Raw genomic sequence first — 27,777 nt, 5'->3', positions numbered from 1 at the left:
TGAACTAACCCCGCTGGGTGCGCTAGGCTGTGTTTACTGAGGGTTTGACGTCCCGGGAAAATGTGTCCCCAGCCCGTCCCCGCCCTTCAGCCCACAGCCTGGCCCGTTTACCTATGTTTGATCACCCCCCACCCTCCTCTCTTGCCATAGCAACCGCGAAGGCGCCTGCAGAACCGCCCTTGCTGCGGCAGCCGCCGGGGCCGGGCGTGGTGTTTGCAGTGCGGCCCGGGCGGGGGAGGGCAGCTGGGCAGGGCCGACGCTCAGATCACGTATCCCGCGATGCTGCCGCGTGCCACCGCCGGCTCCTCCCCTCCCCGGCCAGGGTTTTCCAGCCAGCAGAGCCGCCGCCGCCCCTGCCTCGCAGCGCCAAGGCTGGGCCACCGGATCCGGGCGTTGCGTGCTCTCCAGCCCCAGCGGCCTCGCCATGACGGCGTCCATGAGGCAGCGGTTTGATACGTTCCTCCATGAGAAGAACTGCATGACCAGCCTGCTGGAGAAAATCGAGACCAAGACCGGGGTGAGCCGATCCTACATCGCCATCGGTGAGTGAATGCCCCGCTCCCCGCCGCTGCTGGCCCCTGGGACACGCCCGGCCTGCGGGCAGGGGCTGGGGTCAGTGCCCGCGAGCCGGGCAGCGGCTCTGTCGGGGACACGCTGTCGAGGAGTGGCCTCCCGGCTCTGGGTTACGTAACCGGGTTTCGACGCGGAGGCGGAGGAGCGGGGAAGCCTGTGGCCGGCCAGAGGGGCAATGGGGGCGGAGGCGGAGGAGCGGGGAAGCCTGTGGCCGGCCAGAGGGGCAATGGGGGCGGAGGCGGAGGAGCGGGGAAGCCTGTGGCCGGCCAGAGGGGCAATGGGGGCGGAGGCGGAGGGGTGGGGAAGCCTGTGGCCGGCCAGAGGGGCAATGGGGGCGGAGGCGGAGGAGCGGGGAAGCCTGTGGCCGGCCAGAGGGGCAATGGGGGCGGAGGCGGAGGAGCGGGGAAGCCTGTGGCCGGCCAGAGGGGCAATGGGGGCGGAGGCGGAGGAGCGGGGAAGCCTGTGGCCGGCCAGAGGGGCAATGGGGGCGGAGGCGGAGGAGCGGGGAAGCCTGTGGCCGGCCAGAGGGGCAATGGGGGCGGAGGCGGAATGTCTGGGCTTGGGTGTCTGCGGCAGCCGAGAGGAGCGACAGCAGCAACGTTGTGCTCTCCGGTTACGCCAGCCCAGCTCCTCTCCTCCCCCCCCCCGCCCCCAGTTATTGCGTCCCCTGCCTTCTCCTGGGGGCGATCTCATGGAAGCTGCTGAGCCATAGTGTCAATTCCCCCCCCCAAAAAAAAAATCGCACAGGGAGAAACCCCTCTCTCCGGGGGAAACCCCCCCAGTCGATGGCATCTGAGCCGGCGCGTTTGCATGCAACGGGGCGGAGGGGAAAGAGCGAGTTACTCCCAGGAGGTGGAAACTGACTAGCCAGCGCGGCTGACGTGTCTGAGCCCGGAGTCTCTGCTTCCCGCCCCGGTCCGGCGCGATGTACCCCTTTAGCGTCACAGGTTAGGAGCTGCTCCCCGGGCTGGCTAGTCGGGGGCTGGCAGTAGGCGGGTGGGGCTCCCTGCCGCAGTGGGGGAGCGAGTGGCTGACTCGATAGCTTGGTTTCTTTCCCACCGGTCGCGAGTCGTTGAGAAAACGCCCCGTCTATTTATAATCGGTCGCTTTCCCCCCTCTAATGCGCTATCTGCTTTCTCCCTGGGTAGCTATCATTGGCGTGCTGGCCGTGTACCTGGTGATCGGCTATGGAGCATCTCTGCTGTGCAACCTGATCGGATTCGCTTATCCTGCCTACATCTCGTAAGTGCCTCAAACGCACCCTCCTGCACAGTGCTGTCCCCGAAACAGGCCATCTGAAAGGGGAGGAGGGGGGCACCTCTCTAGAGGGAGAACTATTCCATTGCTGTTTTTCCTCCCTGCGGATAATTTTTTAGGCAATGTTTGTAGCATTTCAAGTTTGTGGTGATTTTGTCCTGTTCATTATTTTCTCTTCTGGCATTCAAATTGTCCAAGTTTGAGACAGTCTGGTGGATGAAGGTGCTAATGGAATGTGCAGATGGTGAAACTTCCCAAGGGCCTTATGTTCACAGTTTGTGAAAACATTGCCTGAAGCTTTTTAAAAAGACAGTGTCTCTATGGATTTCTGACTATGAGAATAGGGTTCCTTACTACAAGGTGAAACGTTAAGTCATTGGGTGCTTATTTCTGTAGGCTGGCCCTTGGTATAGATTATAGCTGTTAAATTAAAACTTGAAAGTCATCATCTATTTCTTAAATTATCTCCTTCCCAACCCGGGTGGGCAGATGTTGTTACAAAACAACTGAACAATGTTTAGTAAACTGATGAGTACTGTAAAGTTGAGACTCTGCCCAGAAAGCTAATAAAGAGTTGGAATTTCTGAAACATACATGAGATCAAATATCAGTTGGATGCAGAGGCAGTGCCTGTGACTTTTTAAAAAATATTTCCATGGGTTTTGCCTTTTCTGTCATGAATGTTAGCTGGTTTATTTTTTGAAACTTTGTATTAATGCAAAGTTACAATAAAACATAGTGCATCATATATTACTTATTCAGGATCAGCATTATATTCAAAGAACTTGGCTAAAGATTCTAGCTTGCTGGCTAGGGGGCTTTCCTCCTTTGAGTATGCTTGAAAGGGTGGCCACATTTCTAAATAGCTATCCTCTTTTTGGTGCTTTTCTTGTGTATGTATTTGTTGAATGAACTTTTCCATTACAAGAACAATCTGTTTTACTATATCTCAATTCCATAGAAGGAAGCAGTCACATTTTTCCAATTTTAGTGGCTGTTTTTTAAAGATTTTTTTTTAATTACCATTGCAAAATCGCAGTCATCTAGCTTAAACTCTTTGTAGTGCCTGTGGCATCAAAGTGCCATACTCCTGAATTTTATCACTCCTTCGATCATTTTTAGTTTATGCTAGTATGTTAGTCGGTAATGAGAAAACTCACTTCAGTTTACATGGTTAAAGTGGAAACATGAAAATCTGGCATCCTCCCCACCCCCCATTATTTTTTCTTCATGTGCTAGATGGTAAGGTATTATGTTTGTTTAAAAACCTGTTCTAATTATGTTCCAGCTTACGGTTTTGAAGTGTAATGTCTTAATGAAAGGTTGAATCATACGTTGCATTTGCTTCTAGTGATGAGAGAGAGCGAGAAATAATTACTATTGTTACAATATTGGATAAGACTGATATGGATATTTTAGTTTAGAGTACACTTCAAGATATTCACTAGAGCAGTGATCTAGTGTAAGCATACAACCTAGGCCATGATAAAACAAACAGCATTGTATAAAGGATCTGAGAATAGATCCATATTTAAGGAGGCCTCCTTGCTCCAAAATGACTTTGCTGTTGAAGGGGCTAGAAGTAACATGAAGGAGCAGCATTTGACAGTAAACAACAGAGAGAGAGAGAAGATTTAAAAATATTTTAAAAAATCCACAAGACAATATGGGGATGCAGTCTGAACTTGTTCTGTAGCAAGGGCAGTCAATCTGGTACCTTTCACAAGCACTACATTAACTTGTTACAAACACATTTTTAACATATGTGCATTTTAAATTAGATTTTATTGTTTCACGTTGAATGAGTACTTAAAATTACATACAACAGGATCTCCACTAATCAAAACTTGCTGTAAGGATAAACTGTTCCTTCTTACTAATTTAACAGTGATGTCTGATTAATTTTAGTGCATAACTTATTGGATCTTCTTGAGAGCTATGCACATATTTAAATATGCTGAATAGTATAACAATACTAGTGAAATCTGCCTTAAAGGTGTTGGATAGAAAAGTCTGTTCACTAATAACACACGCTTGGGACACTTGCTGTAGGTAAAACTGAAAGCTGTGGTTCATGTTGGAGATGGGAAAACAAAGTGAGCTCATGACAGGTTTCAGAGTAACAGCCGTGTTAGTCTGTATTCGCAAAAAGAAAAGGAGTACTTGTGGCACCTTAGAGACTAACTACAGCTCACTTAATCGGATGCACTTTCCACAGTATGCATCCGATGAAGTGAGCTGTAGCTCAAGAAAGCTTATGCTCAAATAAATTGGTTAGTATCTAAGGTGCCACAAGTACTCCTTTTCTTAAAGTGAGCTAAATTCAGAATATTGTCACAGGGTCTTAATGTGACTGCTACCGAAGCAGATAGCTGCATCATTGTTAAAATGATTCAGATCTCAGAAGGTGAAGGGGGAAAAACAAATTTTTTCCCAATTTTTTTTCTAGAACAAAGTGGGTCCAGGTTTAATTTTCATGGTATGTCTAGTAACTTGTCTCATTTAAAGTTACATTTAACAAAGTACTCAAGCACACTGCTGCAAAAACATGCTTTCCTTGGCTACTCATTCACAGGATGGGTATGCTGCTCATTTGTATTGCTAGCCATGTGGGAGAGAGACCATATCAAGTCCCCGTCTCCCCTAACCCAGCCCACACCAAGCAGACTGTGGGAACACACTTAATTGTTAGCTTCTATCTCTAACTTCTATGACACTAGGATTTTAATATTGGGTTGCTTCCTGTGGCAACCACACTCCTTCCTCTTTTTTTTTCTTTTTAAAACAGACATGCACAAAGGATTTAGTCAGTTTCAGAATGGGAGTTTGAAAGTAGCTGTGCATTGTCACACAAGTCCCCTTACTAATTTGTATGGTTTTACAATTAACTGTATCTTCCTATTCACTTTTCTTTTCCTTGTTTTTGAGAGTCTTTCACGCAACAGGGAAATGAGCTATAGAGTGAAAACGAATATAAAGTGTTATCAAATGCACAAAGTAAACTGGCAGGGAGAGGGGGAATCTATTTTTTCCAGTTAATCTAAAATCAGTATAATGGAAAAGAAGTGTTGTTTGTAATATTATCAGGTAAAAATTTTCAAGAAGTCTGATTATTTTATCTTAAGTTGGTGATGTTCCTTTGTGTGTTGTGTAAACTACATTGCCAATGTCTAAACTTATTCCTCTTATGTGATACGATCAAGGACCCAATCCTACTGTCCTTTGCCATAGAACTTAGAAGCAAACTTTTTATTTCCAGACAGCTTTAACTCTGAAAAAGGGAATAGCCAGACTACTAAACGAGGGAAGAGGTAAATATTAGAAAACATTTTTGTTGGCAGTGCTTAAATAATGCTATCAATACTTTCTCTGCGCTCCTATGCGTTGCAGAGCATTAGTCTGTTCAATGTAGCCCCACTCGTAACCAGTGGTGGTGAACTACCTAACAAAAAAAAATTATATATTAAAAAATTGCTAGCTGTGTGTGTATGTAAAACATGTATACACTTAAAAAATGGAACAGGAAGCGTCTTCGGTGATTAAGTGATGAGGATCATCTGAAACTTTCTTTTAATGTGCTTACTTTTTTTTTTGTAATTGCTAAGAATAAGGTCACTTGAAGCAGTAAAGCTGCCTAACTCCTAGTGCTAATGTCAAAAAGCAGAAAATCAGTTAAGTATAATTAAACTCTGCTGCTTTGGCTTAATTTATGCTATTAATATTTTGATTAAGCTACAGAAAACTAACAGAAATACCCATGTAATACGAGGCAGCATAGTCTAGTGGATTGAGTTTAGGGGTTGGGAGCATGGAGTTACGTCACTGATCATCTTAGGTTATAGCCATTGATGGACCTATCCTCCGTGAATTTATCTAATTCTTTTTTGAACCCAGTTAGACTTTCGCCCTATTGGAAGGATGAAACACTTGATTTTTTTGGCCCCATAGCAAAATAACTGTTCTCACTGCATTCCTGATTCAACATACCTACCAACATCTTGAGGCAAAACAAATCACTTCTAATTTAAATAAACTGAATTGGGCCTTGCCAAAAGAGGGATCTGCTCTGATTCTAGTGATCAGTGTAGACAGGTAACTGCTCTTTGAATTAATGTAGCTTATGCTGGGGTTTCAAGGAGGATAGACTCCACCGGTGCGAGTGGTGTCTTTGCCGGCCAATGCTAAAGGCTGCACCAGGACAGCTAAGTCACTGGCTGGAGTTATGGCAAATCACCATTCTAGACAAGGCCTTTGGCTGCTGATGGAGCAGGAGCCCACAGTTTAGTGGAAGGGAGAGGAGCTTCCATGTAGGCCTGGATTATTGGAACCCACAGCTGCACAGGGAGAGAAGGTGGAAGCCCCTGCACCATTGTCAAGCCTCCCACTTAGTTAACATCTGCCTCTCCAAATACACAGATTCTCTCCCCCCCCCGTCCTTTCTCCATGAATTAATGTGCTGCTACCCCCCTACTTACAGGGAGTGTGTATTGCACATGTGAAGGGGGGATGTTGCAGACTAATTACTTGGGGTTAGAGAGAGTGTGTGTGTGTGTGTTGGCAGAAAGTAGCTTCAGGTAGTATCTGGATACAGTTAGTGTTTTTTGGTAGGGATGGTAGCCAGGAATGAAGATGTGAGGTAAGAGTCAGTATTTGATGGCTGAAAGAGTGAGAAAAGAATCAAGAGCGAAGCATATATAAACAGGGGCACCTTCTGCATAAAATGTGATACCCTTGTGTGAATTTAGACAATTTTGCCAAGGGCAGGATGTGATAATGAGGAAGACAAAGAAGGAACTATACTTGAGAGATCTGTTAGTGGTAGAGTTCATTGTCAATTGCAAGAAGTATGGCTAAAAATGCAAGTGCCATGTGGTTGAGAAAGGTCTGGTTGGTTGTATGAAATGCTAAGTTCAAGGGGAGAGAGAGACTGTGGAAGGAGGGCTGCACATTAGTAGCGTGTTTCAATATTGTGTAGGTGAGAAGGTACTGGAAACAATCAAGGAAGGCTCTAAACACAAGTATAGTGGATGGGTAGGAGGTGTGTGTAGTTTCAGAGGGGGTAGGGAAAGAATCACCCTTCAGGTTTTTCTTTTTTAACAAAAAAACATTTGTTTTCAAAACAAATATATCAGTAACTACAAACACACAATAGTCTATTGAGTATGGTGGAATGCAAGTTCATTATTGCATAAGGAGTCTGTACCATGTATTAAAGGGTCCCCAAGAAATAGCAAACTTAAGTATGCAGGAGTCTACAGATGCCAGCTATTGTTTTCTATCCCTATGCCTTTTAAAGCCTTTCTATTATCTATGGCTATGTCTATACTTAAACTGCGGCAGCTATGCTGCTGTAGCACTTCAGTGTAGACACTTACTACAGCAATAGGATGGGTTCTCCCATTGCTGTAGTTAATCCACCTCCCCAAGAAGCTGTAGTTAGGTTGAGAGAAGAATTCTTCCATTAATCTAGCGCTGTCTACATTGGGGATTAAGTTGGTTAAACTACTTTGTTCCGGGGTGTGGATCTTTCACACCACTGAGATGTAGCAGGGTCAATTTAAGTTTTTAGTATAGACCTGGCCTAAGATTGTGTGTATTTGTATATTTTAACCAGTATGCTTTGAGGGTGTTGCTTCTCTTCCTGGTTGTAAAGATACTCAGTAAAAAGTTTCCCACTTGAGAAGGAAAGTGGGAACAGATATGAATGCTTCCATTTCTCTCCCCTCCAAATTAAAGTATTATTGTTCCAGGTTCTCCCCCGCCCCTTAGTTAACTAATGGTGCTGCCAGGAAAGTGTTTATCCTACCTACAGGTGGAAAAACCCGTGTTTGGTACCACTTGAAATGTGATAGCAATAGTGTCCGTATTCTCTTTTATTGACAGGTTTTCTCTGTGGGACTTCATTTTCCTTGCTCTTTATATATTGATACTATCAGTTTTAAAACGAAAGCTATTTTGTATGTAGACCACTTTATTGTGTTCTCTTCTGCACTAATGAGACTGATGACATAAAATACTGAAAACACAAAGCCTGTAGCATTCATCTTAGAAAAGAAAGCAGTGGAGAAAGTGGCATATCCCTAGGTTCTTAATTCTGCACATCTATAATGCTTTATTTACATGAGTGATCTGGTGTGCACTGTAAATTCCAAGGTTTTCCCATGACACTTACAGTAACAGCTTTTGGCATCTCTCAGTTGCTGGACTCCATCCTTTAATAATAAGCAAAAGAATTTAAAAGGATATATAATGCCTAATACGCATAAAGGGAAGTACTGTATATGTGGATTGCTAACCCTAATCATAGTAATAATTAGTAGCATCACAGCTTCAGAAAGCATCACAGCTCCACGTTTTAGCCTTTCCCTGCCAAATAGCTGAATCTTGTCAAAAGGAATCTGGTAACTTAAAGTTTTCTGGCTTAGTTAATTCACTTAAAATCGGAAGATGGTTACAGTAACTCTTTTTAATTAGCTGGTTGCAGAAAAGGTGAGCACTATTGGTTTAGAATTCTGTTTGACTAATTCCATGATACGACAATCCAACAGAGCTGACATTCTCAGTCTCAAAGAGAAGTAGCTTTCTTTTGTAGTATTTCTTCTATTGGATATTCATGGATTTTAAAATAAATGTAGCCATGGGATGATTCAATCTGCTGGAAACTGCCTCTTGTATCAGAAAATGCTGTTGAGGAGCCACACATTTCTGTAGGCACCACTGTCACCTTCTATGTGCCATAATCACAGGAGTTTTTAAATAAATCCCCTACAGATATTTTATATCTCATGTCTATATAATAATTTTTTTGAACAGTTCACTCTCCAGACAATGATTTGCATTGTTATTTGGTCATACATCAGTATTATAGAAGCTTTTGGGTTGGGGTGGGACTGGGACTGGCAGCCAGTCCATTTTTTAGGTTTTAACTAAAAATATAAAGCTATACCTTGTGATTTTTAGATATTTCCTTCCTTTTACATTTCTAAGAACATTGTAGTTTAGTAGGTCTCAATGCTAGAGCTACCATAAATTACGTTACCTGTTCTTTCAGTATACAAATAACATTGCAACAAAGATGTCTTTGTAAAATAACCTACCTTTAAAATTTGCATACTAAAACTGCTCTGGTGCCAGTATCTCACAGTCTGACTTCATCTGTAATTTATATTCCTGTCACTTGTTAAGGCAGATGACGTGCTGAATATTATACTGAGTCATGATTTAAGATAAAAATGAAATGTTCTTGGTTCTTTTGTATTGTGCATGACAAGGTCTCTCTCAGGGTAGTTGGAGACCACTGTCCTGTTGCAATGTGATGTACTATAAATGCTGAAGTTCAGTAAAGATATGTTCAGAAATAAATATTGAAGAGACAGTGGAGATTGTACGAAACAACTTATTTCTATAAAAATAATCAAAGTACCCAAACTACTCTAGCCGCAATAAAGTTATTAGTTCTTGGTTCATCACTATTACAATCTGATTTGCTCAGTGAATAGATCATGTGGGCATTAGCCACTTGTGAACATCTCATTTGTTCCATGTGCATTTTCATACTTGACATATTATTTATTCTTCAGTACACATCTTTCATTTTAGTAGTATGTTGTTTGGGTTGAATCGATAAAGCAAATCTAGACTCCCTTGCTTGTTGTGCTGTTAATAACGAGATTAAAAATTTCATTTCACTTGTTTTGGATGCAAAACAAACCTACGCTCTCACAAACTGCACAGGAATATTCGCGTTCGCATGTTATTTCTGAAACTTCATCATTTAATAATGCTCTATAGAGTCACATTAACTAAAGTTTGGTTGTTTTTAAACAAACAGGAAAATTGCATGTGACTGAAGGGCTAGAAATGTATTGAAGGTTCCATAAACAACTTAATTCTGATCCTCTATCTCTGCCCAGGGGTTCACTGTAGGTCAGAGCCACATTAAGGCAAACATATATAGTAATTTTGTGGCGTGAAAATTTTTATTTTTTCCGAACAAAGGACTTTTTTTGACAAATTCATTCAGAAACTATGAGCCAGCTCTAGTGTCAATATAATACATATAAATATACTTTTTGGATGAAACCAGAAAGCAATGGTTTTTTGTTTTTTTTTTTTTTTAGTCCCTCTGCCTTTCAGGTAAAATGGAAAAAATGTTTTGACGCTGGAGTTCAGCCTGAGTTCTAGTCTGTGAGGCTGTACGTGATAGATGATTTTGTTTCTAGTATATAAGCTTGTGGCCAATACTGGAAGTGTGGATGAAGCATCTTAGTTTGGCATGGTAGTTTGATATAAGGGGGCTGTGGCTGGATAGGTAGAAGTGTAAATTATCCTCAATTCCACTATCTAGTGCTGTTATAACCTACTACCTGATCGCCAACAATCAACTTGAAAGACTGTTTCTCCCACCCTTTCTTCATGTGTGAGAATGTGTGTGTTGGAGGGGTGGGGGGAGTTATTTAATAGGAACTAACATGATAAACAACTCACTAGTGTGGTGGTTGTGAGAAAGCTATTATCAAGGTGGATATGATGAACTGGGATGGAGTATTTAAATTTATTTAAATTTAAATTTATTTAAATTAATATTGTGCGACACTATTTCCATGTTCAATTTTGTATTGCTGGCTGACTAAATGCATAGTTAAATCAAAGGAGGCTGTATAGGGGTTTTTAACCCTGTTCCTGCCCCATGTTGAGCAGGAAAGGTAAAACAGATAGGACGGCTTCAGGTACTTGGCTTCAAAGGAGTTAAGATAACCACTGGGTCATCAAATGGGAGAAGAAACTACTTGGCTGGCTACATTTAGGTGAGAATAGTTTACTTTCCCAAATGCTAAAGCCTGAGATAAAAAAGTGAGCTTTTGAATCAAGACCCTAGAAAAGGGAGGGAGCGTTGTATGAGCTGAGAGACTGACTGGACTGGATGTCCAGAGAAAGCAAACTATTACAGTACAAAAAGAAAAGGAGGACTTGTGGCACCTTAGAGACTAACAAATTTATTTGAGCATAAGCTTTCGTGAGCTACCGTTAGTCTCTAAGGTGCCACAAGTCCTCCTTTTCTTTTTGCGAATACAGACTAACACGGCTGCTACTCTGAAACCTATTACAGTACAGGCTGTTTCTCCCTGCCACAGATGGAGTTAGCTGGGTTGAGGGAATTTACCATGGTGTAACTAAGACCATGCGAGTAGGCCTCTTTTTATTTTACCCCTTGCTTGAATAAATTATGCTTTGTTTTGAGGAAGCTATTCATGTCACTGCAAATGTGCTGCCACAGGCTCCTGGAGACAAAGGGCTTGCGGGTGCCAAACACTGTTGGACCTGCTGAAATAAACATGATCGATACATAAGGGGCTATAACCCAGGTCCAGGTCTGAGTGGGAAAGCTGAGGAATTCCACCCCAGGAGCGGTAAAGGTCCAAGGCCTGTCACCTGTGCGGGATATACTTGGTGGAGACCTCAAAGGGACAGTAGTGCAGCTAGCCTAGTAACCAAGACAGTGTGTCTTACACTTCACTCTAGAACTGGTAGGATTCATGTTGACTTTAATTTTAGTGAAATATTCTATGGCCCTGAGAGAGCAACAGAGAAAATCCTGCAAATTTCATTCTTGGCATTGTCAACTCTATTGTGTATGAATACAGCTGTTTTGATGGGTCATGAATAGAAAAAAAACAGTCTCTTGACATATTTAGGGACCAGGGTACTGAAGCTGAAGACTTAGAACTGATGCAGAGCTTGTGTAACATAAGGAGTAAATAAGTAATGTATTCTTGTCACCCTGTGTTACTTATTCAAATGGCTGGCACTTCATTATGGCCTTTGCTTTCATCCCTAGGTGTCTCCCATGATGTTTGATTTAATTTTAAACAAGCTAATTTTTTTTAAATACATTGATTATCTATCTTGTTTCCTCTTCACTTGATTACATATTTTTAGTCATATATGTATATTTATTAAGAGGACTTGTGAATTTTTTTAGTTAAACAAGCGGTATTTTATATCAGTGTAACAATTGCCAGGCTTATCAATGGCTAAGAATTTTGTCTTCAGGTTTTTGAATAACTATATTGTGCTTGTTGATGTAAAGCATTTTCTGTAGCTTTCTCATAAAATAGTGGAGAGTAATTAAAAAGGGTGGAAAATCATGTGTCAGTAATGGGTCTACACTGGCATTTGTCTTGGCAGATGGAGAGAGGAAGAGTTTGCCTATGGGGCAGGGTACAGCTCCAAATATTTGCCCCTCTGAGCCTTCCCAACCTGCAGCTGTAAACTGAAATCAGCAGAGATGATGCACTTAACCCATTTCCCTCTCACCAATAAACTAATATGGAATAGTATTATATATACACGTTTCAGACATATGTAATTTGTACTTACTCTGAGCTGACGTGTCGCATGATACTTTAACTGGGGTGACAGATATCTTTTTTAAATGATTGCAGATTATATCTTTTTTCCTCCTCCCCAGTGGACTTATCACATAGCATCTAGATAAGACCACTTCAGAGCGGGGTTACCTTCTGGTTCTTGCAGCATACGCAACTCCATCTGTGAATTTAATGTTTTACGTCAGTTGATTAATAGACAGTATTAAGGCTATGTCTACCCTGCACAGTTAACCTAGGTGACTGGCATCTGATTCTGGACATCCAGGTTGACCAAGAGGGACGTTGGGTGCATCCCCACAGCAAAACCTCTACATGCATTATTATATGCTTACTGTATCTGCACTTGCCCATGTGTATCTGGGGACATATCCCATGGTTCCTGGTGCTGAGAAAAATCCTAAGATTTTTTTCCACCCATTCAGTTTTCAATTGAGGGAAAAGTTGTCTGTCCTTCAGGGAGGAATTGTGGGAAGGACATTCAGCACTAGAGTGACTTTTGCTTGCATCCTCCCTGAAAAGTGGGTGGGTTCTAGCTCAAGTTAAAGCAAAGCCTGGGCTCTAAGCCACACCCTCAGCAAAGTAAGCTAGCCTTGGGCTTAAATCACTTCCAGAGCTATGTCAGAGGTTACTTTCTTGAACTGTGTGTGTGTGTGTGTGGGGGGGGGGGGTTAAGGTTAAAACTTGAGTAAGAGCCCAGGTTAACTGCACAGTGTAGATACACAATTATCTGTTTGGTGTAACAAACACCTCCTTTTTATTGCACATAACCATAAAAGATTGTCTTGTTTTATAAATCCAAATATCCCTCTTTATCATTCATAATTGTGGGGTTTATCTGTATGCTTCTAAGCAATACAAAGAGGTAGGTAAATATCAGCCCCATTTTATATTCATAACTTGCAATGTACAACACAGGCTCCAAAGGAAACATCAGTTCTTAGGGACAAGTGCTTGCTTTTGGTTTTGCTTGGCAAGGGTGGAGTGGTGGCAGATATTCTCTCCCACCAGCACCACTTTCAAATGGTGCAGGGATTCTTAAATTTGTAGTATGGTTTGCGGGAGACTTAGTTTCTCAGTACTCCCATCTTCAAGCATTCAAGCACTGAGGCTGGCTTAAAAAACACGATTTAAAAAAAAATCAACTTTGGATATGTTTTCTTTTCCATATAGCTTTTGAGCCTGTAAGGTTCATGTTTTCATGCTCTTCTTTGAAACCAGCAGGGCTAGAAATTTACCTCAGGCGCCCCCCCCTGGGGTTTAAGAAATGCCCCAGATATCTCAAGACTCCTGATAAAATCACAAGTGTTGGCAACATTGCGCAGGCTGGCACTCAAGAAGCAATTGACTGCTTTACTGCGCTAGTGAGCTCCTTGGAGCAAGGACTGCTTCATCTTGATTGGTTTCAGAGTAACAGCCGTGTTAGTCTGTATTCGCAGAAAGAAAAGGAGGACTTGTGGCACCTTAGAGACTAACCAATTTATTTGAGCATAAGCTTTCGTGAGCTAGAGCTCACTTCATCGGATGCATACAGTATAAAGTGAGCTGTAGCTCACGAAAGCTTATGCTCAAATAAATTGTTAGTCTCTGAGGTGCCACAAGTACTCCTTTTCTTTTCATCTTGATTGTTTGTGAAGCACCTAACACATCATGGGCACTACCAAAAACAAATGTTTAACCATAGGCTGCAAAGCTGGGGGGGCCTCAACACTTTCAGGCCCTCGAGCTTAGGCTGAGTCAGGGAGGGGTCAAGGTATTGTTTGGGGAGGGCCCCGTTTCGTGTTGAAAGACAACTGGCTAGAGCAGTGAGCCAGGCCAGCCCAGCCCTGTGGGACAGGAGCCACTGTGGGGTGAGTGCGGGGCAGACTCGTTCTTCCCCCTTCCTCTGTGTGCCCTCCCCCACTTTAAATGGAACTCTGCAGCCCCTCTATTTAACTCTTGCTATTGGGCCAAAATAGAGAAGAGCTAATCCAAATATAACACCACCTCTGTCAGCTATTATTCACTTCCTTTTAGGGTGCGGGGGGCTGTCTCCCTCACTTTTTGGATTTCACACTTTTGTTCTCTTCTATCCCTTGATCTTTCTGTGCTCCTTTCTTCCCCAGGGCCCACACAGATGCAGCTCTCTCTCTCTGAGTTGATTAGGGAAATTGCAGCTCCTTCAGCTGGCCACAGCAGATTACCAAAGACTAGAGCACTTCCTCCTTTCACAGTGCTTTGTTTCAACAGAGCTCTTAGTCCCTATTGGCTCACAGAGAAAGGGCACGGATTATCTATCCCAGCTAATATTGGCTAACACAAATAGAGCTCTGTGTATTCTGTGATATCCTGGAACTGCCCCTTACTGCGAAATTGTAGAATTCATTTAAACAAACAAATCAACAAAACATAATAGTCTCCATGTTTGTGAAGACAGCCTTGGAAATGTGAGCAGAATCTCAGCAAATGCAGTGGTCTCTTCCTGAGTCTGGAGAGCCTGAACCATGCCTCAAAATTGTTAACTATTTAAAAGCTGATCGCTTTAGCACAAGTATCCAGCTGTGTTTGCCCACAATTCCAAATGTCCATTTTTAATATAAATGCAACTATTGAAGCATTTCCAGTCTGTGCCATTAGAGTGAAGCAAAAACTTTGCCATGGAATTTAGGTCCCTGTTGGCATTAAACATGGGGAAGGCTTTGCTATTAGACCATCAATGCAGTTCTTTTCTCCCTCCTCTCCTGTCTGTCACTGCTTCAAAATCCCACCCAGCCCATGGTGTAATACTAGCGCTGTGTTAGCGGGAGCAGCAATGGACTGAAAATGCAGTCCTTAACAGCACTCTTTGAAAAGCCTGTTCTTCCAGTTGCTGTGCCAGCAAAGTGGCTTGAGCACCACAGGTTAACTGTGCTGGATGGGTCATGGCAGGTTCTGTTAATATCCCGCTGTGGGATCTCAGATAAATTTGAGGATGTTTACCGTGTCCAGATAACGAATAAGTTAAATCAATATATTTGTGTCATACTGTGCTTCAAGATAATTTGGTCAAAGAGAGCTAAGTCAACCGGTGAGGTTTTTTTTCCAGTGCTTATTCTAAAACATAAAATCAATAGTGTGACAAGGTTTTTTTTAACCTGTAGAACCAGGATCTGAAGCACTATAAGGAGTCTAGCATTTCATAAAACAGAGGTGGCATTCACAGGCAGAACTGTCAGTAGCTATGAATTACAGGGCTCAATAAACATTATTACAGACTTTCAAAAAAAATCTTGTGCAACTGATGGTCTCCCCTCAGACTCAACAAACAATATTAAAGGAATAATATATACAAGAAAATGACCAACCAAATTGGGTAAGTACACTTTATTCTATTACTATAGAATTACCCAAAAGAACATTCTTTCCAGTACTGCCACATTCACAAATAAATTGTACATCTGTTAACCTGGGTCATCTAACTACTACTCAATCCTTGGAATTTCCCTCAAAGTTATCCAAAGTGGTAGCATTTCACTGGCGTTCTCTAGGACTTATAGGATTCCTAGACCTCTGCTCTTTCTTCCAAAAAAAAAAAAAAAAAAAAGTACTTGTGGCACCTTAGAGATTAACAAATTTATTAGAGCATAAACTTTCGTGAGCTACAGCTCACTTCATCGGATGCATACAGCGGAAAATATAGTGGGGAGATTTTATATACACAGAGAACATGAAATAATGGGTGTTACCATACAGACTGTAACAAGAGTGATCAGGAAAGGTGAGCTATTAACAGCAGGAGATGCGGGGGGGGGGGCGGAAGGCGGAAGGGACCTTTTGTAGTGATAATCAAGGTGGGCCATTTCCAGCAGTTTACAAGGACAGTAGAAGGGGATATAAACAAGGGGAAATAGTTTTACTTTGTGTAACGACACATCCACTCCCTGTCTTTATTCAAGCCTAAGTTAATTGTATCCAGTTTGCAAATTAATTCCAATTCAGAAGTCTCTCCTTGGAGTCTGTTTTTGAAGTTTTTTTGTTGAAGAATTGTCACTTTTAGGTCTGTAATCGAGTGCCCAAAAGGACTGAAGTGTTCTCCGACTGGTTTTTGAATGTTATAATTCTTGACGTCTGATTTGTGTCCATTTATTCTTTTATGTAGAGACTGTCCATTTTGGCGTAACACTTAGGTACATGCTCAGATCCAATTTAAAATAAAGGCTACCTATCACCTTTCTTCTGGTCCACAAAATAACAAGATTCAGAGTAACATCTGTGTTAGTCTGTATTCGCAAAGAGAAAAGGAGTACTGGTGGCACCTTAGAGACTAACCAATTTATTTGAGCATAAGCTTTCGTGAGCTACGGAGTAAGTTTGTTCACTTAAAATTCAGGCTCTGGTAAGACTTTCTTGAATCCACACTAGTTTTCTAACGAGAGCTTGTTTGTTTAATTTTTTTTCTATTGCATTGCACAGGTAATGGTGCTTTGATATGACATGCAGGTTGACACAGGTCAGCCACATAGTTTCATGTTTTTGCCTCTGCTTGTATGAAATTTGGGTTCTTGCTCATGCAGAATCATTGTGCGCTAAGATAATCATTGCACTTTAAAAGCTGTTAATCTAGAGTACAGTCGGCTTTCATCTAGGGAGCTGTAGTACAATCACATCAGTGGCTTGCACAGATCTGCATTTCATTTCTGCTGTTTAGACTGTAATAGTATGCAGAAGCACTATGTGCATTCCAGTGATTTGAGGGGGACAGTCTCTGTGCTATTTCTTATGGAACCTGTGAGTAACTTTCTTTAGTGACCAGCAAGAATGTAACAGCAAATGAACTTTCTGTGAGCTCTATCTTGTTGTCTACAGGGAACTGGAACATTTTTATTACCTTAGCATGTGAACAGAAAAAACATGTGGTTCATTAAGGTGGGACGCCTTTAGTTCAGTGGTGGACTCTCCACATTATTCCTGCTAACATTACCTCACCTTTTCTTAATCATCTACTGGAATGGAAGGCCACAAATCATTTGTCTGTGTTTTGATGTCTATGTATGTACGTATGTTTTTATCATCAAAGTCAGAAGTAGGAGACCTAAAAATATATTTGAGTTTCTCGGCTTCTTTCATATATAGAAAGATTTTAGTGTACAAAGATCTGGGGCAAGTCCTCTGTATGAAAGGAATGTTTCAGCCCATCCTCCCACGTACATATGCACAGGCAAATCAAAGTGATCGGTCTCTCCACTATATCATAACAGATTTGGGACAAATCCTTGTATTTTGTAAATGAGGTGGCATAACTGAACTGCTCACCTGTTATGCTTTCCTTTTCAGAATCAAGGCTATTGAAAGCCCCAACAAAGATGATGACACACAGTGGCTGACCTACTGGGTTGTGTATGGCATCTTCAGCATAGCAGAATTCTTCTCTGATATCTTTCTGTCTTGGTTCCCTTTCTACTACATGCTGAAGGTTTGTTGGTTCACCCTTTTCCCCTTAAAATAAGAATCTCTCAATATATCTAATGTAGAATCCACGAAAGAAGTAGATGGCAGTAAGATTCCCCGGTACTGGGTCATAGTTAACTTTTAAACCGATTAGCATATAAATTGTCACTTTGGCACAAAGAGTATGAACTCTTGAGGTTAGGGGGAGAATGAAGAGAATGACAAGAGTTGCAGGGAGGAGGAGTACAGCATAGGGAAGTTGAGTCCCTAGCCAAATTTTTTAGACAATATGACTGTATGTACCTATGCAGTGAAGGGACCTAAGGCATTTGCCCCCACTCCATGGGATTAGCAGAAGTAACTCCGAAGACCACAATAAAAAGTATAAATCCTGTGTACTGGGTGGTGGGGGTGTGAGAATCAGGGGGTGAAGATATAGATTTGGATCATATGGGCTTCAGATGTCCTTTAACGTGTCCTTGTTTTTCTGAAAGAGCAGAGTTGGAGTTACAGTACTTTGTCACTAAACTATGTTTGCAGCACCATGAATGCTTTCAACAGGCTGTAAATAATCAGCTACACTTTAACTCCAAACTACAACTTGCCTAACCTGCTTCAGGCTGTCTTTGCCAGCAAAGATGTGATATTACCAGACTTTCAAACACTACATTGTTTGTGTTCATTTCAATAGGCTATTTTTTTAATACACTTCTGGGTAGAGGAAGCTCCAGGTAACTGAGTAGCTTTTTAACTGAGCAATTGACTGTTATGTACTTTTTGGGTGGGCTGCTTTTCTCTCTTGCTTCTCTCTCCCCACATCTCTGCACTTTGCTATTTTTGTCACAACTGTTTGCAAATAATGCTGAATTCTAAGTGTTTGTTTAGTCCATCAAAGTTTTTGCAATACTGACTTGCTGTTAAAATTGTATGATTGCAATACGATACACGGTTTGATATTCTCTCCCAGGAAACAGCTTATGTTAAAGCCAAGATTCTACTCAAAGTCCTTAACTGAACTGTTCAGTTGATCCTGGCTAAAGATTCAGAAGGAAACTATTGTCCCTCTCTTGAGAGGGCCATGCTTCTTTCTCGCAAGGGTCCAGTTAATTAATGCAATGTTAGGACTTTTTATTCATTTCAGAAAAGTTGGGTTTTGTTTTTTTAATACATCAAGTTAACTATCTTGTTGTAAAATCCTAGTGGAAAATAAGACAAGTTACAAGCCTGTGAAAAATTGCAGTTCGTGTACAATTAGTAGATATGAGAGTTTAGCCTCTAAAATCTTCAAAAATTCTTTGTTCACTTAACATTCTCCATCCCCTACACGGGACCTGATTGAATATATGCCGTTTCCCCACCCCTGCATGGCTGAGCGTGCTCCAGCCAATGGCTGGAGGGGTGAAGCAGGACTTCCCCTGTGACAGCTGCTCTCAGCTAGAGAGAGGCCCTAGAACTGAGTTCTCTATGCCCCCTGCTGGCACCCAGACAGCACGGAGAAGTAAGCTGCCTGACTCAAATGCATAGGGGTCAGACGTGGAAGTGGAATAGATTGGAACAAGGAGCTTGAGACTGAGACCAGTGAGGGAGGGAAGAGAGAAACTGACTGGGAGTTCAGGGTGAAAGGGAGACTGGGACTGGCTTGGAAAGGAAATTGGACAGGGAGACTGTGAAGGGAGTCTAGACAAGAGGTGCTGATTGAGCCAGTAGGATAGGAGTGGGAGGAGAAGCTGGGGTGGCAAAGCAGAAGTGAACAGGGACTGTTAGAGGGTACTGGGCAAAAGGGGCCAAACTTTTAAAGAGGGAAAAGAATGGGCAAGAAGGATCTGATCACTGGAGAACACTCCCTTTCAGAACCTGGAATTGAATTCCTGAGTATCCTCATTCCTCTGCTGTGAGCATATCTGTGAAATCCACTTAGGAAATTGCACCAAAAATCTACACTAAAAGAACATTCAGGTTGCAAAATCAAGCACTTAAAAAATTAAGAAATACCAGAATTAAGGTGCAACCTTATTTCAGCCTATTTGTGTGCTGGATTATTATACAGTCTTGAATTACTGTGTCATTACTCCCCCCACCCACACCCCTTACCTCATTCAGAGTATAAGATGAATGGGGTTCACTTAAATGAGCACTCATTAGAGTTGGTATGGCAACCCCCATCTTTTCATGTTCTTCAGGTGCCACAAGGACTCCTCATAGTTTCTGAGATGCAGATATTAAACTCAAAAGGATCTGCTATTTCGGGTGCCCAGTCTGAGACACCTAAAACTGGATTTTTCACAGTACTTAGCATTTTAAGCTCCCAAAGCACAGCTCTCATTGATTTCCATTGCAGCTGAGAGTGCTCAGCACTTCTGTAAATCAGACCCCAGGTCTCAAGTTGAGCACCCAGATAATGAAGAGAACTTTGTGACTACATCTGAAACTTGGTTTCAGTGACCGGCCCAGTATCACATAGGAATTCTGTAGCAGAGACAGGGGTGGCATCAAATTCTCCAAGGCAGCATTCAACTGCTTAGCCATCAGATAGGGGACCACAGAAAAAGAGACGACTCTGCACCTGCCAAATCTTGCAACAAATGAGGTAGGTGTCCTTCAGAAAACAGTCTCCTTCACTATGCAATCCTGATTCATCCTCAGAGCAGGTCCTCTTTCACACTATATATCAGGGGTGGGCAAACTTTATGGCCTGAGGGTCACATCCAAAACTATAGAGGGCCGGGTAGGGAAGGCTGAGCCTCCCCAAACCCTAACCGCCCCTCCCACTTCCTGCCCTCTGACTGCCCCCTCAGAACCCCCGACCCATACAACCCCCCCACTCCTTGTTCCCTGACCGCCCCCTCCTGGGACCCCCCGGGACCCCACGCCCTATCCAACCCCACCTATAAAGCCCCTTTCAGAATGCAGCCCTGCAGACATGGGCGGAGGACTCAGGAGGAGCAGGGGCAGCTGCGCAGCTGGAGAGAAGCGACGGTTTCTCCTTCAAAGTGCCACTTTTCTCCAGCCAGTGGCTGCGGCCGCCCAGTGCTCCTCCTGAGTCCTCCGCATGCATTCACCTTGCTCCCGCCTGCTCCCTTGAGGCTGCAGGTGAGCCTCCCTTGCTGCTCTTCCCTGCCCCCGCAGTGCAGCCCTCTCCTATGCTGGTGGCGTGGCATGCTGAGGCTGTCGGGGAGAGGGGATAGCAGGGGAGGGGCCGGGGACCAGCCTCCCCAGGCGGGAGCTCAAGGGCCGGGCGGGACGGTCCCACGGGCTGTAGTTTGCCCACCTTTGCTATATATGTACCAAAAGTCTTAATTTAGGTTGCATAGGTGCTGACTTTGACTAATTCTGATTTTGACTTTACAACCTAAATGTTCTTTTTGGTATCTGTACTGGGATGGTTGCCATAGAAATGTGTATACTGCCAATTCCAGTAGTACATAAGCCTCTCATATGCTAAAAGATCTATCCTCCCAACATTCTTGTGAGGTATTATCCTTATGTTACAGCCAGGGAATTGAGGCACAGAGATTAATACTGGATTGAAACAACAAAACCATACCCCTGACCCAGTTCTACAGTACAGTCCCCTACTATGGATGCAGTTTTACTGGTATAAACAAGCCTTAAACAGGTATAGCTTATTTCTCCCCTTCTCATATGAAAATAAGCGATATCTGTATAACTGAATCCATGCTGGAGGGGGGTTTGTGCATGTCACTTTACTATATAGGTTTAATTAAACCAGTACAGCTTGTGTGTAGAAAAGGCAAAAGTGACCTTGGCAAGTCACTGAGTCTGTGGCAGCGTAAGGGAGAGAACCCAGATCTTCTGAATCTCATCCTTCCTCTCTCAGCGCCAATATTGGATTTTGTTTTTTCTGTGCAGTGTGGCTTTCTGCTATGGTGCATGGCTCCAAGCCCTTCCAATGGAGCAGAGTTTCTCTACCACCGAATTATCCGCCCTTTCTTCTTGAAGCACGAGGCTCAATTGGACAGTGTTGTGAAGGATCTGAAAGACAAAGCTGCAGAGACTGCGGATGTCATTACTAAAGAAGGTGAGACCAAGAATGTAAACTTACCTCAAGGAGTGGGAATTTACCTTTATGATTTCAGGGCTGATGCCTTTAAAATGATCATTTTTTGGTCTTAAAAGATGCTGCTTTTGCAGATATCTGGTGGGATGTGTGTTGTCTTGGTTTTTGTGCAGAAATTCCCTTTGGAACAAAGTAAAGGAGAGAGACAACTGTAGAGGGCATAGATGCAGCAAGTACCACTTCTTTGGTGTGTGTCTACATTAAACAACAAGTCTCTTGAAGGACACTGCTTGCATGAAATGGTCCAGTTATTTTGCTTGTTCCTACAACAGCTTAGCATGTCCATAAAGTGGTGGTACTAGTCAGAGAATCTATTCAGCACATCACACAAGGCAATCCATACAACTATTCTAGTGCATTCTGGGTCACTGAAGTACTTTGAGTTTGGTGCTGTGGCATGAGTGTCAAATGTTTTATATGGCAAATTGTTAATATTACTTGGAATTCAACACGAGGTGAAACATTACTACCTATTAAATGTTTGTATTTTTCCCCTCCCAGAAACCAAAATGTCTCAATTTTTTCTTTAAAAAACAACAAAATGAAAAACACCAAACAAAAAAACCAAACAGTGATTTGTGTCTCGGGAGAAAAGTGAAATCTCCATAGTGACTCCTAAATGTACAATTGCTGGAGCTCAAGCAGCATGCTAAAATGGTTCACAGGGGCTCGCATGGGGGGAAGAAGGCTGGAGGGTGTTCTGCACTTATTTAGCTCCCAAGGAAACCAGGCAGGAAATTTTGCACTGTAAATGCCTCATGTAAAATATGGATGAAGGAAGGAGATGTAGCTGAACTTTCTGGAGTGTTTGAATCTATATCTGAAGGGAGAAAACCTTTCATAATTTTTTAGGAGTTTTCTTTGATTTCCCTGTTGTTCTCTGTCTTACCTCTATTTTCCTCCCTGAATGTAAATGACTCATTATTTCCTATTTTTCCTACATTTCTGATGCATGACCTTTACTGAGACAAACATCTGTTTTGGTAGATAAGGTTTAAAGCACAATAACTTATTTCTTTTCAACTATTCTTGTTCTCCTAGTTATTGCCTGTATTCTCTATTCCTGTCTTTTTCGTGTTCCTCTTCCTTGAGTCTTGCCCTCTTGTTCTCTTTTCCCTCTCTTTCCCCCCTTATACACCCTCAGCCACTAAGGTTTGCATATACCTGTTAAATCAGTATGTTATTACAGCCAACTCTGACTGATGGGCTGGTTCATGCTCTGGATATGTTATAGTGAAACTTTCAAAATATACAGATCTTCAGGTACTACAGCTAGACCTGGTACATCCCATATTAAATAGTGCTCTTTTCTTAAGTTGGTCTGTAATCTTCACTGTGGTGCTATCAATCTATGGTTGGTTTGCTGTAATTTTCACAGAATCTGTTTCTACGAAACTTCACAGCTTTGATCCACTCCTATTGTCAGTTTTATTTGCCTATTTTAAAATGGCTGGTTTTCCCTCAGCATTTGGAGGCAAAATGTAGATTTGTCTCTCAACTGCAGCCAGTAGTGATTACACAGGCCTCTAATTTGTAGCAGAATAGAAATTTAACACTTTGTTTTCTCCCCTCCTCCAGCCAAGAAAGCTACAGTGAACTTACTGGGTGATGAGAAGAAGGGCATTTAAACTGTTAGCAGGATGAAGAAATTTGCCCCCCCCCCACCTCCTTTATACAGCTCGATGTTACTGGGGACTGTGGTATAATAATTTTAATAATGTTGCCTTGGAAACATTTTTGATATATTAAAGGAATGTGTTGTAAGTTTGCTTACTTTTATGTTGTCTGTATAGAAAGTAAGCACTTCTATTTAAATGCAGTGCAATGGGCAGTATCTAAAGCTTATTGAAAACTTATCTTATTCATCTCCATACAGGGGAAAGACCTTTCAATAGTGTCTCATCCTGCCATGAACACAAACTTAAATAAAATTATATCTATATCCCACAGGCTCTGCACGTCACAGTTTTTCTTTGTGCATGCATTTTCTGTATTTACAGTTAACATTTGACTGGTTCTTCCTGTAACGTATCATTTTTGTATGCAAAAGTAATGCGTTCTACTTGGATTTTCATGCACATGTATTTGCATATACAGGAAATAATTTATCAAAGGGAAGTGGCTTAATACAGCTATTCCCCACGAGTGAAGCCAACCGCACTATGCACTTGGTCATGGAGATTCTATATTGTTGCATGTATCACTTGTAATCTGCAGTATTCAGTACAAAGTGTGTGTGTGTGTGTTCAATATTAAATGGGTAGTTCTTAAACATAGAAAAGAGCACATTAGTGCAAATGACCTGGGTTATACTGGTGTGAAGTTATTTGCCAGAAATGGATGCACTGAACTCCTGGTACAAACTGACTAAAGCATAACCCCTGACTTGTTTGTTAAATGTAACTGGCATGTGAAACAGTTCAGGAATGGAGTGCCTTACAAATAAAATTACACTCAGAAGCAGAAAGCAACTGTACAAAAAAAATCAGATCTACTGCAATGATTTGTAGAAATATCTGCTGAAGTCAGTTACAATTTACACTGTAATCATGGGGCTTGCCTCTTATCTTGTTCCCATCAACCCCTTCGTCCTGAGCTTTTTCTACATATGCAAAAGGTGTTGTCTGCTCTGGCTACATAAGGAGATGTGGGTCTTCCCCATTACCCACCAAATCAGAGCCCATGAAATGCATGGGCATCAAAAAACCTCTTACGGGGAAGAAGTAAAACATCTAGGTTACTTAATTGGACAGAACCAGAGAAGCACAAATGTGACCAAAGCCTTAAAAATAATTCCTACAGGTCAAAACACTTTGCCCCTTTACAATCTGTGCTTGCATCTACTGTTATCATTGCTATTTTATTTGAATTGTGAGATATATTCACACTGTAGACAACAATTCTATAGTTTTACATGTTCTCTTCCTTGTCGTTATGCCTAGTGATGTTTCCTGAGAGCTTGCTGGCTTTACAGCATTTTTAAAAAACTTTTCCATATTTATAATTGTGGCCCAGCCCATGTACCTTAAGGAAAATGCATTCCAATTAATGTAGAGAAGCAAATAAAAGCTGTGAAGGTTTCTAGTTTCCCACAGAAACACTTTGAATTTTCCAACTTGAGAATGAGACAGCAAGGGTTAATCCATCCGGGATCTCTCAATGCATGAAACAATTCAAAAATGTAATATAGCAGCTTCAGGGTTATATCTGAAAAAAGGTTTTTACATCACAGCTAGACTAATGAAGAGGTATCAAGTACACCTTAGAGTATAATCTGTAATCAAGAGAACAATTTAAATAAAATGGGAGGTAGTGAGGACCCATTGCTAGTAAGGCATGTGGGTGACTTAGGTATATTTCCCCCAAAAGGCCAGGTTTGCATGCTGAATGGAGAACTTGAAATAGCATCGCTTGCAGACAAGTATATATTGTGTATATTTGGCTTGTAAAACTCCCCATTGCTTTATGACCACTTTTTGCTACAAGCTGGCCTAATGCATAGAACAACAGATAAAGGTAACTTTGAAACTGAGCAGGTGGAGCTGTGCTGCAGGCAGATCTCCTCACTAACTGTGACCTACCCTTAAATAACTATTGGGTGCTGTTGTGGCATTCCCTGCCTCCTCTGTCCTCTAGAATTTTAAGGGGAAGGGCTGTTGGAACTTTCAGTTCAAACTGAGTTTCTTGCCCTACTTTTAGGGATGCCTCAGAGCAAAGGTTCTAGGTAGAAGAGCTCAAGGGGTGGGTGAAGGGTACTTAATTATTCAAAGTGCTGGGGTCTTCTATATCTCTTCCCATGCAAACAGGAAGTTTTCCCTTTATCTCCAAGGGCCACTGTGGACAAAGGAGGGGTACAGTGTGACTGCAGGTCATGCTACTATTTCCCACAAACTATTTTAGCTGATGAGGAAGGGGGTCAAATCAGCCAATCCCTAGCATTAAGCACAGGATAGCTATAACACTGGCTAACTTACAGCACCCCTGCAGCTAACAAAAGTGTGAACAGCACAGTATAAGCTTAGCTCAAACAGCAATGGAAGTGCAATAGTAACATTAAAAAAAACAAACTAGAAGTAGTCCTCTAGGTTTCACTTCTGCTAAGAATTGCAATGTAAAGGTAGTCTGAGGAAAAGCTTTACTATCATAGTCAGTGCTACATTTTAGTGGAATTTTGTGGGGATAAAAACCCATTTTAATTTGTTTTATGCACTTGAAATCAGCTCTGCACAAGCCTGTCAGCTTGTGCAACTAACATTGCTGCCAGTTTCCTTTTTAGAAGGATGTTAAAACACTTGAATTTTTAGGTTTAACAGCAGCAATACCCATGAAGTATGGTGCTCAGTAACTGAAAAGAACTAAGTTCCATATAAGTAAACAAATGACTCTTTATAGAGCCCTTAAATACTGTCCCTATTTTAAAGAGGTGGGAAACAAGAGGTTAGAGACTTTCCAAGGTCAGCCATCCATCCTTGTAGGGACACAACCTAAACTTCCTGATACTCAACCCAGTTAATTTTTATTCTGAAGAATCCCATCTTTTAAACTTCACCCCACTCAGGGGAGCAAAGCCCTTTTAGATAGGTGTAAGGGGAAGTTTATTCTAGTATTCTTAAATAAGGTTCAGAACTGAATAGTTAAATGTCTTCTGTGTTTACAACAAAGCCCTCTTGATCAGACAGCTGTTAACACTATGTTTAGTGCAACACATCCCTCAAGTTTTTTTTGTTTTTTTTTTAAAAACAATTCTTTGTTCCAACTGATTTGCAGGTAGACACACAAATTAAATGGCTTGATGCTGCTTGTTAAGCTGAGTGCATTACTGCTAATAAGTTGCTGTATAGGAAATTCAAATTGTACAACAACTTAACATTCTCTTAAATTGCTTTTAGGCTTGATATATTGAATCTTTAGGTAAGTGAGAAGATTTTTTCAAAGGTATGCAAATTAACAGGACCTGTTCAGTCAAGTAGTCTTAAAAGGGGAAGGGAAAGATTGCTGCAGCAACCCATTCTGTACTTGCAAATAACTCCTGTGGGCACTGGCCATTCAGTAAGTCTTCTCCCAGCAGCTGTTTGAAAAATTAGTATATCTTAGCCAATTTGTCTGTGCTGAAGATGTAATGTACTGAACAGAAAGATATAAATAAAGAGCAGTATCTTACAGTATTGGAATAATGCCTTTCAATATGTCTTAAATAAGTACCGTCTGCTCAATCCTATGGAAAACTACTGGGTTAAAAGGGCAAGGCCTCTTTACAGCATACACACTTCTTTTCATCCTTGCCCCCATTCTAGCAGGAGCTTGCAGAAGTACCTAATACTTCATTGTCAGAGCTCTTAGTTTATGCAAAGCCTATGTGTTAGAGGTCTGCTCCTCTAAACAGCTGATAGTGTACATCTATAGTATAGGGCAGGGGTAGTCAATAAGCAGACCAGGGGCCAAATCCAGACTGCCAGATGTTTTAGAACAGACACCTCAATTATTTTTATTTTCTCTGAAGCCTGGACTGTGCCTAGATCTTGACAAAAAGTAACTGACTGTCCCACCATAGGTAGTGAGCATCCACAAGGGTATTGCAATGCCAGCCTGGATTTTCTGACTTTCAGTGACCTCCACGTCCTAGTGACCCTCAAGCCTTGGGTAATAAAAGGGCTATGCAGAGAAGAAACATTGGATATAAGCTACAGGGAATTCAGACAGCTTTTTCGTCTCCTGTAGGTTTGCCAGCCTTTAGGAAGCATATAGGCCCAAGTGACATGGAATATTGCAGGGGTGCTCAAATGGTAGATCAGAACAATCATACCCTCTTTTCTGCTAGCAATATACATATTCCATCAATTCCAACTCATTCCATACAACTGCAAACACAATATAGCAATAGCTTCAAGAAGGAAATGTAAACAATGCTGTAACCACTAAAGAAATTTTTCACACTAACAAATTAAACTGATAATTCACTCATTGAAAGCAAAACAACTGCTGTATCAAAAATCCTTATCCTTTTCTATTTCTATCCCCCTCTTAACAAATATCAATTCTTAGAATGAAAGCTGTAACAAATGCTGGGTTCTCAAA

The 27,777-nt window shown here is 41.9% G+C and overlaps 1 protein-coding gene across 1 annotated transcript; it reads left to right on the top strand.

Annotated features, from left to right (window-relative positions):
* Positions 1-388: 388 nt before the first annotated feature.
* On the top strand, positions 389-26,867 carry REEP5 (receptor accessory protein 5). Its single transcript, XM_048849778.2, has 5 exons — positions 389-542; positions 1,722-1,815; positions 17,511-17,649; positions 21,495-21,663; positions 23,281-26,867. Exons 1-5 carry the CDS (start codon positions 425-427, stop codon positions 23,328-23,330), a joined length of 570 nt encoding a protein of 189 aa, XP_048705735.1. The 5' UTR covers positions 389-424; the 3' UTR covers positions 23,331-26,867.
* The last annotated feature ends 910 nt before the right edge of the window (positions 26,868-27,777 follow it).

The sequence above is a fragment of the Caretta caretta genome, chromosome 5 (genome assembly GCF_965140235.1).
Source record: "Caretta caretta isolate rCarCar2 chromosome 5, rCarCar1.hap1, whole genome shotgun sequence".
NCBI lineage: Eukaryota > Metazoa > Chordata > Testudines > Cheloniidae > Caretta > Caretta caretta.
The sequence above is the reverse complement of the archived record's forward strand: the minus strand, read 5'-3'. Positions and strand labels throughout refer to the sequence as shown.

Coding starts and splice junctions, on each gene's coding strand:
- REEP5 (XM_048849778.2), top strand. CDS start 425: ATGACGGCGTCCATGAGGCAGCGGTTTGATACGTTCCTCCATGAGAAG. Junction 1,816..17,510: donor GCTTATCCTGCCTACATCTC/GTAAGTGCCTCA, acceptor TTTCCTTTTCAG/AATCAAGGCTATTGAAAGCC. Junction 17,650..21,494: donor CTTTCTACTACATGCTGAAG/GTTTGTTGGTTC, acceptor TTTTCTGTGCAG/TGTGGCTTTCTGCTATGGTG.